This window comes from Drosophila obscura, unplaced genomic scaffold (genome assembly GCF_018151105.1).
Source record: "Drosophila obscura isolate BZ-5 IFL unplaced genomic scaffold, ASM1815110v1 contig_1, whole genome shotgun sequence".
Classification (NCBI taxonomy): Eukaryota; Metazoa; Arthropoda; class Insecta; order Diptera; family Drosophilidae; genus Drosophila; species Drosophila obscura.
This window is the reverse complement of record NW_024542679.1, coordinates 4,186,600-4,199,247: the sequence shown is the minus strand read 5'-3', so window position 1 is coordinate 4,199,247 and position 12,648 is coordinate 4,186,600. Positions and strand designations below refer to the sequence as shown.

The following is a 12,648-nucleotide window of genomic DNA, read 5'->3' as shown; positions in this document are numbered from 1 at the left end:
ATCGATTCTTATTCTTTTTTCTTTTGATTTTCTTTCAGATGGCAAGTGCTTGAAGATACATATCTAAGGGTGCTAGGGTAAGATATACATATATAATTTATACTAACATTTATTAAAGACACGCATCAGGCAGTAGTGCCCAACGGTTGGGCTGAAATCTGCTTCCTTTTCGTGTCCTTTGTTTTTATATTTGTGATTATTTGTGGCTGTAAAATTTGACTAGTACTCCAATGTTATTCAGAGTTTTCTTCTGGTTCAAAATTTACGCTAATTTTTGCTAATGAGGTAGCGGCGGTTGTTGTCGGTTGAAACTCTTTTTCTCCCTTCCTCTCCGGGGAGAAGGAAGTTTCTTGAGAGTTACCTTAAAAATACGATCCTTAGGGGCTAGAGAACAGAGAATGGGGGCGTAGAGGAAGGATATAGAAGAGAATGAATGAATGCAAAATTATTCATGAGTTCCAAAATCTTTGAAATGTTAAATTAATTTAAATATTTATTTGTCTAAAAAATTATAAATACAAATGAGAAATGCATTAAAAATAATAAAAACATTTGGTACGGGGAAATACTTGATGCTCTCTTTTGGGGTATTTTCACTGGATTTTCCCTCGACCCCCCCTGCGTGACTAAAATTAGAGTTTTTCATTGTGATAGAAAGGAAATTCCAACCGTTTTTGCTTAGAACTTGAGTCCAGCCTGGACATCGGACATAATGTTGGCCGACTTTTGCAGTTGCTCAATTTCGGTGGGCGTCAGGATCTGCTTGACGACAGAGGTGACGCCATTGGCATTCAGGATGCAAGGAAGCGAAAGGAAAACATCCTTATCGATGCCATGCTCGCCCTGTAAATTAAAGATAGATTAAATAATGTATTCCAGGGTATAAGAGAGGAGTATCAAAGGGCTTACCAGCACAGAGGTAGAGACAGCTGCCACGCTGCTTGTATTCCTGAGAATGGCCGAGGCCAGAGAGGCCGTGCTCAGGCCAATGGCCCACGAGGTGTAGCCCTTTAGCTTGATGACCTCGTAGGCCGAGTCCACCACCTGTTTGTGGAGTTCGTTCCACTTCTCTGGATCCTCGCCAGTGCCCAGAATGGGGTTCAATTCACGCAGACGGACGCCAGCGATATTGACGCCCGACCACACGGGCACAGAGCTGTCTCCGTGCTCCCCAATGATCCAGCCGTGGCAGGAGGTGGGTGCCACGCCCAGACGCTGCGACATGAGGAAACGGAAACGAGAGGAATCCAGATTCGTGCCGCTGCCAATGACGCGGTTCTTGGGCAGACCCGACAGCTTCCAGGCCACGTAGGTCATGATATCAACGGGATTGGAGACCATCAGGAGAATGGTATCGGGACTGTACTATAAATAGAGTGAAAACAGAGGATTAAGAAGGGAATCTTTATGAAGTACTCCCTGTGTCACTTACCTCCACCAATTTGGGGATTATATTCTTGAGAATGTCAGTGTTGCGTTGCACCAACGACAGGCGGGACTCGCCCTCCTTTTGGCGCACGCCGGCCGTGACGATGCACAGCCGAGAGTTGGCGGATGCCGCAAAATCGGTGCTGGCTGTGATCTGGGGATTCTTCAGGAAGTTGGAGCCATGCTGCAGATCCATGAGCTCTCCCTGGAGCTTATCCGCGCACACATCGATCAGGCAGACCTCCTTGGAGACGTTCTGAGCGAGGATGCTGAAGGCGCTGGCCATGCCCACTTGGCCAATGCCAACAATGGTGACCTTGTGACCCGAGCTGGGCAAAACTTCGGCCACTTGGGCCAAGAGGCTATCCTTGATGGCGGCCATTACTGAAAGAAGGAAAGAATTTTTTTTTTAGAATTGGTTTGCTGGAGGAACATTCACGTGCCTTCCTCTCACTTTTGTGGCCAATTATTCACTCAAAATATTCAGAATTATTCACTCTTTCACACACATACTCGTACTGGTGCCATAGCAGCGTTGTTTAACCTTCACCAAGGTCGTATTAATGAGAAAAACGCGACATTGCCAGAGCCACACGCAACGACTGCTGCGGCAACGCAGCGTCAGAAACATTGTCGAAAAAATGTACTTTTTTCTAGTTTTTTATGTTTTCTTTTTTATAGAAATTCATAGGCCGAAAACTTGTGACCGCCGAAGTGGTGATCGGTAGGGGGAAGTCTTGTGATAATGGGGGAGAATGGGGAGTGGTGCTCAATTAGAAAACCCGTTCATTTGGCCTCCGATATCCGCAAATGAAGCGAAAATTGATACCCAGCTTCAGACCCAAATGAAATTGCCAAATCGAAATGATTTATCAATGAAACAAAATGCCTAAAACCATTGCCGGAATGGAAATTTAACCCCCAATAATCGTTTTATTAATGATATGGCAATGATAATGGCTAATGGCTGATAATGATAATATTTTTGCTTCCTTAAATGTGTGCCAGCCCCAACCCACTTTATCTTATCAGAGAATATCTCGGAAAGCAATTAAAGCAATTTAGTAAATCCCAAATTATCAATGTATTGCAATGTGAGAAATAGATTGTGAATTACGGAGCGATGACTGGGTTCCCTAAAGAAAGGTGACAAATAAATAAGTTCCACAGGAATAGGTTCCATTTGTAGGAAAGAAAGAGTTTAAATAGAAGTAAGTGGGATATATAGAAAGAGGTTCAATAGGAATATGTTCCACAGAAGAGTTATGGCAAGAGTTAGATGAGAGGATGAAATTTCACAAAATTAGCCTCCTTAGAAATAGGTTGCCTATAGAGACGTTCCACATATAGATAGATTTAGGCTATGACGTTGGAATAATGCGTCATAAATCGTTATCATTGTGCTATAGAAAGGGAGGTTCGCCAACATTTGCAATATACAGTTCGATTCTCCGATGCGATAAGATTGTTTGACGGATTGTAAATGCATTTCGAGGGAAAAACAATATCATTACGAAAACACACGTGTCTTTGTGGAGGGTGGGATGGGGGGATCACGTTTTAATGTGAATTCTGCTGTTGGTGTTGCAGGTGTAGATTGTGGCGAGAGTGGGGTGTGTGTTTTTCCCTCCCCAGGAGTGAGTTACGTTGGGAGCAATAGCGAACTGTGATATGTGGCACCTCCCAGAGTGGAAAAAGTTAAATATTAAATAATGAATAATGATCGAAAGCCACAAATGTTTATTTTTATAGAGAACTCGTAAATATTTATAGAAAAATGGGTTTTATGTTTACTTAAATTTCCCTGGAAATCTGTGAATATTGCAGGCAGCCTTGGGGAATCACTTGTTGCAAGCAGCAGGAAAAACTATTTGGAATACACTCGGAATGAATGACCTTCTTTCAAAGTCAAAGGCCCCACCAAAAAAAATATGCACAGCTGTTTTGAGTCACACGGCGCATGCTCTTGAATTAGAATGAAAGTGAAAGTACCTTTGTATTCCCCCCACCACACACACACGAACGCCCCTCAAGCGGAATGGAACCCGGGAAATGCTAAGTACCCCACTGAATGGGCGAATGAGGAAGGCCAAGGGCGAGGCTTGTATTGGGTGGATGGTTTGAAAGTTGAATGCACTTTTGATGAGGCAGGAAGGAAGGAAATAAACCCCTACTATTGGCACTTTGATAGAACAGAAAGTAAACCCCATTTGGAGCAGGAAGTAGAATCCAAGTAAATTCCACTTTCTTGATTGAACAGAAATCGCCTTTTCGCTCTTTGATGAGTCAGGAAATAATCCTCACTCTTGGGGTATATATTTTTCACTTTGAATATTTCTTAAACATCTCCACACATTTATCTATGCATATATTCTATATAGTTTTTATATATATTTAGCTTACTTTTTGCTTTATTTAGTTTGTTGGATTCACTTTTCAATAGAAAATACTTTTATTGGATAATTGTGTGTTGGTTGTTTGAGGTCGTCGACTGTTTGTTCCGTTCACTTTGCGGGCTCGTTGCGAACTGTTTGCTTCACAAATGCGGGCTATGGATGGAATTTGTAGCTTCCCGCTGCCGCTGGATTTTGTAGCCTCTCTCGCTGCCGCTGTTGCAGTCGCTGTAGGCAGAGGCAGCGGCAGCTGCTGCTGCTGGCAGTCGCAGGATGAATGACGAAACTGCCTCAGCGGCATGGTGAAAGTGAGCGCATTGCTCTCTGTGGTTGCTCTGTGGCTCGGTCGTCTGCTGCCTGCTGTCTCTCGTTTTTGTCGCTCTCCAGAATTTTCGGCTCCACTACATTTGGGCCATGTTCGAAGTCAAGGTGACCTTTTGTGCGTCAAGCCCGCCTGCTGCTCTGCTTCTCCCTCCTCTGCTGCTATTTATAGGCCATGCGCCACACGTTTTTATTTTGGGTCTCATTTGATTTTTTTTTTTTTTCTTTTTTTTGCTTTCCCTGGAGCACGTGGCAGTGGAACGGGACTTCTCCGCAGAGGTGGATATTTAAGACAGATTTGTGGAAAGGGTCTTGGGGGGAAAACTTTTTGAGAAGTGGCGAAAAGGTAGTAAACGCCTCCAGAGGGAGGTATACCGGAGGGTGGAGTACATATCATAGTCGTAGGAGTCTCGTAATATTTCTTGAATATATTATTTATTCAGGCATAAATTACTGCGATCTCTGGATATCTGCCATTCATATAATCGTTTTTCCTGCTTTTGTACGGTGGTTGTTTTTATGTATCGTGCCTCGTGACAACAGCTGGGCTCTCTCTCTCTCTCTCTTCTCAGGGCACGTGCCCCAGAGATCAGTCAATAGGTATATAATTTTGGCCAAGAGCCCAGTCAGGCGGCTGCAAAACTGGCACTAAATTAGCCAACAGCTGGCGGAAGATATGGGATTATATGCGACCACGAGAAGTACCCTATAAATCAGCTAAATGATGGATTAGGCTTCAGCTTAAGAGAAGGATTATTTCCCACTTTCAATCAATGAAAATCTTTGGAATTAGGGTCTCTCCCACACTTTAATTGAGTGCAAAGTTGTGGCAAGTTATTCTAGGTAAATAAAGCAGGAAGTATCCTTGGAGAGAGGATTACCCAGAGTAAAGGGTACTTTATGGTTTTGAATAACTTGGAATTGAAGCTAATTTTACTAGTGTTTGTTCCGATTTGTACTTTTGGAAAGTTTCTACGAAAATACCCTATAAATCGGCTTCGGATTTATTTGCAGATTACTTTATCTTAAGATAAGAATTTGCGAGGGATTACAAAGAAATTATTTAAAGGGTATTTCATTTAATGGCAAATTAAATCCGTGTGATGGGTGGTCAACATGATCTCTCACACGTCGAAGACCTCACAACATTTGGCTAATTTGATGAGCGAACGTCATCGCCTATGCCTTGTGTAGTGACTAGAAAAACACCCTATAAATTGTGTCATATTATGACTACGAAATGTACCCCGCTTAAGGTAATAAATATTCGCATTTCATACATTTCACAATTATTGCCCTGACGACGTCATCGTTCTCTATGCCTCACAGTGCGTTCCCCCTGTGTCATGTGCCAACGGAAAGGAAGAGAGAATGCAAGAGAGTGAGAGAAACAGCGATCCCAAGAGAGAAGTTGCTCCACAACTTTTTGCCGGCGTTCGTGACTGGCACCACATGGCCCAATGCATTGGCCACAAAACATAGTAGTATTCATTCGTTCGTAAATGATTCACTCATGCACTCACTTTGCAGTCCACAGTTCGCTCACCCAGTCTCTCTCTCTCTCTGTCATTTATGATTTCACGATTTTACTCATTTACTACGTCATCAACAGCTGACGAATGAACTTGAGCCACCGCCTCTCCGCAATGAGGGTCTCCCCTCTGTCACTGCCATTGCAATTTCATTTGATTGTTGTGAAAGTCTCTCGCTGTGACCCACTTTCAGCAATGAAGCGATGACCCATGAAGCAGTGTGGTGTCAATGTCAATGCGAATGCACTTCCTACACAGACATGTGACCCCTAAAAGTAGTTATATCCCCCCCACAGAGCTACCCTAGACCTCCTCCAGACGTGTGACCTGTGACCCAATTCGATGGCCAATGAAGCCATGACTTTTTCTTCCATTTCGATGATGAAATCAAGTGTGTACTCGTACGTGAATATGCACTTAACAAAACTTGTTTTTGCTTAGGGTTTTAGGTTTATTCAACTCTTGCGACGGCTGTTTGTCGAAATTATGATGGAATTTTCGTGGTAACTGATGGTAAAATAAAAGGGAATGCTGCAACCCATTTTTAGTATAAAAAAGGGTCTAAATATTCCATAAATTAATAAGATAAAATCTTTTAAAAATAAAAAGTTCAGTTCGACTTGGAAGTATTTCATGAATCTGCACAGTACCGCCATCAGCCAACGTTTGGTTTTTTTTTTGTGGAGAAGCGCCATCAAACGACAAGTAGAGTAAACTAGAGGCCAGGCAGCTCAGTGGCGCTCATTGATGACATAGTTGGAACTTACAGTTTACGGTTTCATGGTGGCGAGTCTTTGTCAGAGAGCCTAAAGGTGTTTCTTTTCTATCGCAACAACAAATATAGTCGTATATTATAATAATACTTTAGTTTTATGAGTTAAATATTGCCAGTGCTCGATAGTGCAGATAGTAGTTGCCCAGACCGCAGCGATCCCGGTGACATAGTCCTTGTCAAGGAATACAATTTGCAGAAATTTGTTTTAGGTATTAGGTGCTGTTAAAGGACTTTTCACTCCTCTCATGCCACTCTCTACATGGAAGATCTTCTGTCGTCCCCCAATTCATGTGGAAAGTCTTCCGCTGCTGCTATATTTTCTCTTTCCCCTGCTACTCGTACCATTTTTGGCTACAATTTCTGACAATCTTTTGGAGATTTCATTGCCAGCTTCCCATATTACGCAACGTAAAGGCATATTTGATGCATTCTCCGAGATACGGATACATTTCTCAGGCGTCTCCAGAAGCGAGGACCAAAACCAGAGCCATATGCGTGCCACCAGTGCCACTCGAGAGAGATAGTGCAACGTGCAACCAACCAGTGGCATCAGTGGCAATGGCAGGGGGTGTTATCAATGCAGGGGAATCTGATTAGCGGCAATGTGGCAATGAGTGCAGCAGCTGGAAAACTGGAGATGTGTGGCAAGAATAAGAGCAGCAGCAGCAGCAGCAGCAGGAGAGCATCGTGTAAGCCAAGTGGCACGCAATCGGGAGTGCAGCACCTCAGGGAGCAAGGGGAAGATGTCGCCACTGCCGCTGCACATTAATATTCAAAAATTGCGTTTTTATGCTAATTTTCACACACTTCCCGACTCGTACGATGCAACGTACTCTCGGAAGGAGACGGCAACGACGACGACGACTAAATGGCCAACCTGTCGATAGATTACTCAATGACAAGGAAGCCCAATAACAGAAGGAGACAGCAGGAGGCAGGAGGCAGGAGGCAGCAAGAGTGGGATCATTGGAGGCTCCTCTCGAAAGTGCAGCAGCAGCCAGCGCCTCCAGTTGTTGTTTCTATTCGCTGCATCGTTCCCGGGATGATCATCTTTTGGGGGCATATCATATCGCTTCTTGCAATCTTTTGTGGCAGCCAGTAGCCTTATTATTTCTGCTCGTATTACTCATACGCACTGGTGTTTTATTTATGGATAGATGGCTGGTGCCTCTCCCTCGGTTGTTGCAGGTTGTTGCTTGCGTAGTTTAGCAATAATTAAGTTGTTAAATTGTTGCACGTAAGTCAAGAGCTGCTGCCTGCCCCTGCGACGAATGTCCGTCGTTCGGTGAGTGGTCTCCCCGCCTTCGTTTGCGTCTGCTGCTCCGCTTGGTTTCTTCGCTTAATAATAATGTTCGGGTTCGGGTACGAAGTCGAGGCTGGTGCCTGACTTACGATCCACGTCCTTGGGTTACTGATATATGCGATACTTAAGGTATTTATTACAAGCGATTGTAATCTTCAGCCAGTATTTTCTTTATGCTACACATATAAATACGATGTACGCTGTAGCCCGTACTTTTTGAGGCAGCTAAAAGTAGCAGCAACAGCAGAATAAGCTCCCAGCAGCAGAAACAGCTAAATATTTATAGACAAGACAAGACAAGACGCCTCTTTGTAGCTGTTGTTTCTGCTGCTAGCATTGTTGATTGCTGCATCAGGTAGTTGTAGGGCAGCAGGGTATATGAACTTCTATCAGATGAATGCTGTATGGGAGTTGGAAATATTGCAAAAATTGAATACGCTAAAATATTTTGGTATTCATTTAAATTGTGAGAGGAATGGGTATGACATTTGGTAGACATAAATCCCCATAACTGTGAGTCAGAAAGGAAGCACAGTCGAAAAAGGTTTATTCCCTTGTTTTCCCTTTGGTATTGGGTTTGGTTTTTGTTTATTTTTGTCTGACTTCCCTGTACCTCATATTTCGCATTCGATCGTTTTTCTTTTCTTTTTTCATTACATTTCTAGAATTATTTAGAATATTTTTATTTACTACCATTTTAGTATTTTGTTAGCATCCCCACATTTGAAGTTGCAAAAAGTGCTTAATGAAGTGCAAGGACCACAAAATACCCTATAATTTATAATTTAATGGCGTACTGCATGAAGATGTTACACAAAAAATGCTGCTGCCAAAGCCCACAGCCAGGCAATTAATCATTGCCTCATTCCTTAATCTCATTATCAGCTGTGCCTCTCTCTGCGCTTACCCGGGCCCCCTTACTATCTGGCATACCCCATCGCTTTGAAATACCCTGCATATTTGCACTTGGAGACGACTCCTATGCCTCATTAGAGCTGCTGCAGCGCCAGCGGTGGCGGTGGCTTTTTGGCTTTGGCTTCGGCTTTGGACTCAACTTTTGCCTGGTGGCAGCATCTCCTCGCAGCGCAGCGTCCGCCAAATTATATAATACATAAACTATATCTACATACAGAGGGGGAAGAAGCAGGGTAGAGGAAGAGGGAGATGCATATGTGCAACTACAATGTAAAGCATGAGGCATGAGGCATCCCCATTCCATCCCCAGATTCCATGCCCAGATCCCAGGGCACAAAGCAGCGGAGCAGCAGACCAGTTTCCCAAGCTTTCGTTGTCGCTGTCGTTGCACTTGTTACGTTTTCTAGTATGTACCCTTCCAAAAACTGCGGGTATTATGGGTTCGAATGAAGGTTTGGAATGAAAAGATGGAAGATTTTTGCAGAACATCGATAGTGGATGGGCTACCAATATGAATAAGAACTGTGCGAGGAACAGTCGGTCGAAAACAGGGAGAAACTTGTCCATCTGAAGCACCATCAATTCAGTGATGGATTCAGGCAGATTCATTATCTATATTATTTGCCTTCCTTAAAGGGTATCTCCCTCTGCGACTCTCTATAACTTGTCATCAATTTAGTTTGTTGCTGTTGTTTTTTGTTCAGCTGGATGCCAAATATGCAAAAAGGCTTTGGCGCATGTAATTTTCTTTGCTCCCCAAATGCCCCGCATGTGTGTTTGTGTATGTCTATGAAACTGTCTCCTCTATCTGCGAGTGTGTGTGTGTGTGTGTGCATATAATGATTATTGTAAGGTACAAGTGCGAGAAATCGTGTTAGATCGCGGGTAATAAATTTAGACACCAAACTATGCAAAAGGAAAAGAGTCCTCTGTACCTCTGTCCCTCTGTGCCATCGTTCGTACTCTCTTCCTCATCCCATGAATCTCCTGGCAATGTACTTGCCACACTGCATGCACCCTGCCTCCTACCTTCTCTGATGCATGCCCCTTCTGCTCCTCCTCTACTGCCGATGCTGCTGCTGCAGCGTTCCTTCTGTTCTTGTCTTCTTGTTGTTGCAAGTTTTAAGCACTTCCTTTTATTATATTTTATGGGCACTTGTTTTGCCTTTCCCTCTGCTCGCTTTGGGGACTTCTTTGAGAGAAGGCCGGCCTCCTGCCGTCCGTTTTTTCTTCATTCTTTTCTTTCGTATTTTTTTCCTTTTTTTTTATAGTGCGTTTAAGTCAAAGGAGGCTTTTGTGGCTTTAATATCCCATTAGAGCGGATTCCCATTGAAAAGATCTGCCCCATGTTGTATGTATTTTGGAATAATAAAATTAATGTGCGGCTCATCGATGCTCAGGCAGTGGCTCCTCCTTATGACTGCAGGGAGGGGCTGAGGCTACTTATATAGACAGAGAGAGAGCGAGAAAGAGCGAGAAAGAGCGAGCGAGACATCAGAAATGAGAACTCAATTCTCGACTGCATTCCCATTGCCCTCCTCGAGGCTCCAGCATATCTTTCACGCTCCATTGACTTTTAATTCAATTTAGGAATACGAATACGAGCATATATCACGAGTGTGAGTATATATTCGAGTATTAGTTCCGTGAATCATTTAGCAAATGTCGCCACCTCCTCCCACACACACACTCATACTTTTGGTGCCCGCATAACTCATATTCTACATAAAATCCGTATAAAAAAAGAAGGAAACGAAACACACAAAAAAATAAATCGTTTGGCAAACCTTTTTTCTCTATTTTTTTCTTTCGTTTTTTTGCTTGACATTTTTCCATGCCATTAACCGGCGACAATTTGAACCAAAATAAACTATTTTTATAAGCATATTATTAGAGGGTATTGGGAATGGGTATATTTTCGTATTTAATATAAGAGTTTGCAGTTGCTATAGCAGAGAGAAAAAAATAAACAGATTCGAGCTGAAAACTTATTGGAGGGCTTTCCTGTAAAACCATCTAGCCTATACAGAACATCCTTTAGCACTTTTTAGTTTTATATTTTATATATCCGTTTATATCCGCAGCTCATTTACAGGGTATCCTCTATATTGTTCTATCGTGAGTGATTTTTTATTTTTTTGTTGCTAGTGGGTTTTCATCTTAAGTTTTGTGTTTGTACTTTTTTCTGCTGCCTTATGACTTTTCACCAATGCACTCGACGCGACTCGTGGCTTGGCTTTGGGCCCCACTTTTGGCTCTGACTTGGAATCCATAAGTGAATGGAAAACGAGCCCTTACATTGGCAGTCCAAGTCTGGGGCAGAGGCAGAGACACAGCTAGAGGCAGAAGTAGAGACAGAGCCAGAGGCAGAGGTAAAGCCACACAGCTACAGATACGGATACACTCAATCCGTTGTTATTAGTAGATATGTCATATTAGAGGCAACCACCAGAGAAACAACAACAACAATAACAACAAAAACAACAGCAACAGCAACAGTCCATGGCTATTGGCTTTTGGCTAAGACCAGCTTCACTTTTAGCCACGACATTCAATTTGAGCACTGCATGGGGCAGAAATTGAGGCAGAAATCGAAGCGGAAAGCCCAAACAGCGATTGAGTTTTGTAGAGTTTCAATTTTTGCAATTGCTACAACAACAACAAAAAAGAGTTTTGTTTTTGTTTGTCGACTTCGATAACATTTCGACATTTGCTGGGGCTTTTAATTGAATTGCCAATGGAAAACTCCATCGAAAGCTGCAGACACAGCCAGCCTTTAAGCCAATGCCAGTCGCCCAGTCGGTCAGGTGAAATCGAAAGTTTTCCAGCAGATCTACAACGTATTTCCTTCATTGATTTGGCCAGCCTAATTCATTGGTGGCTTTCTGACAGATCTACAGACTGCTTTCTTCATGGATTTGACCCGATCTCCGCTTATTTTTATAGTGCCTTTTTGCACACAAGGTGCGGCACAAATAAAAGACAGCAGATGGTTTTACCTAATTAGATCTGTGGATGGCAGCGGCTATCCTCAGATCGAAGTTGAGAGTTGATCGGAGGAGATCCAAACCCAGCAGACCCACATATCGAGAGGTGATAGGAGTTGTAGAGTGGATCGAAGCTATGGAGAGTAGATTGGAACTGAATGCTAATTAGCTAAACTGAGGAGATCCTAAAATATGAGAGAAAAAAAATATTGGGAAATAACTAAAAACAATATTGGAAATACTAAAATAAACTAAATAAACTGTAGTGCAAACAATTAAAAATGATAAAAATACTGAAAGTACCAGAAATACTAAAAATACTATTTTGATTCGTGTGCCGTCTTTGAGTTTGAAAAAAATTCATTTAATTTAATTTTCCATTCCAAACCAGGGGAACTTAAGTTTCCTTAACTTCATTTTTAGCAAAATTCCTGCAGAGCTCTAGGAAAAGTTAATTTAAATAAAGTAAACCAGAGATCAGATCTCATAAAGAGATCCACCAAACATATATCAATGATCTGAGAGAAAGAACACCGATACGCAAGGTCGCTGACAAAATTGAATGCATAACAAATTCCACATAATTTCTCGCTTGCAGGCAACTCGCACAAAAAAGAGGAAGAAAAAGGAAGAACAAAAAATACTTGAAAAAGGAAGAAAGAGCAGAAAAGATAGTGGTGGCAAAAAGAGAGTTCCATTGGCAGGCTTTTAGCTCTGCCATAATTCAGGCGAGATCCGATAAGCGATCTTAACTATCTACACGATCTCTCTGGGGACAGACAGAGAGAGAGAGAGAGGACGCCAGAACGTTGCCACAACTTGTTGTTGCCAATTGCGGGATCTCTCGCACACTGCTGCTTCTGTGACAATATTTGCATGCCGCAACGATCCGCACTCCGATCCGTGGGGAGAGCTTCAGTATCTGCGGCATCATCTCATCATCGATATGCCATCAATGTGGAATGGTCGCAAATTATCTGGGGGTTTTCTGCCT

General features: G+C 42.7%; 1 protein-coding gene across 1 annotated transcript; it reads right to left on the bottom strand.

The window, feature by feature from the left end:
* Positions 1–507: 507 nt before the first annotated feature.
* Positions 508–3,969, bottom strand: LOC111071569 (L-lactate dehydrogenase). The gene is made up of 4 exons (XM_022362986.2): positions 3,832–3,969; positions 1,433–1,812; positions 910–1,365; positions 508–843 (listed from the first exon to the last, which is right to left on the bottom strand). Exons 2-4 carry the CDS (start codon positions 1,808–1,810, stop codon positions 679–681), a joined length of 999 nt encoding a protein of 332 aa, XP_022218678.1. The 5' UTR covers positions 1,811–1,812; positions 3,832–3,969; the 3' UTR covers positions 508–678.
* Between the last annotated feature and the right edge of the window lie 8,679 nt (positions 3,970–12,648).

Coding starts and splice junctions, on each gene's coding strand:
- LOC111071569 (XM_022362986.2), bottom strand. CDS start 1,810: ATGGCCGCCATCAAGGATAGCCTCTTGGCCCAAGTGGCCGAAGTTTTG. Junction 1,366..1,432: donor TAATCCCCAAATTGGTGGAG/GTAAGTGACACA, acceptor CTCTATTTATAG/TACAGTCCCGATACCATTCT. Junction 844..909: donor CTGTCTCTACCTCTGTGCTG/GTAAGCCCTTTG, acceptor TTTAATTTACAG/GGCGAGCATGGCATCGATAA.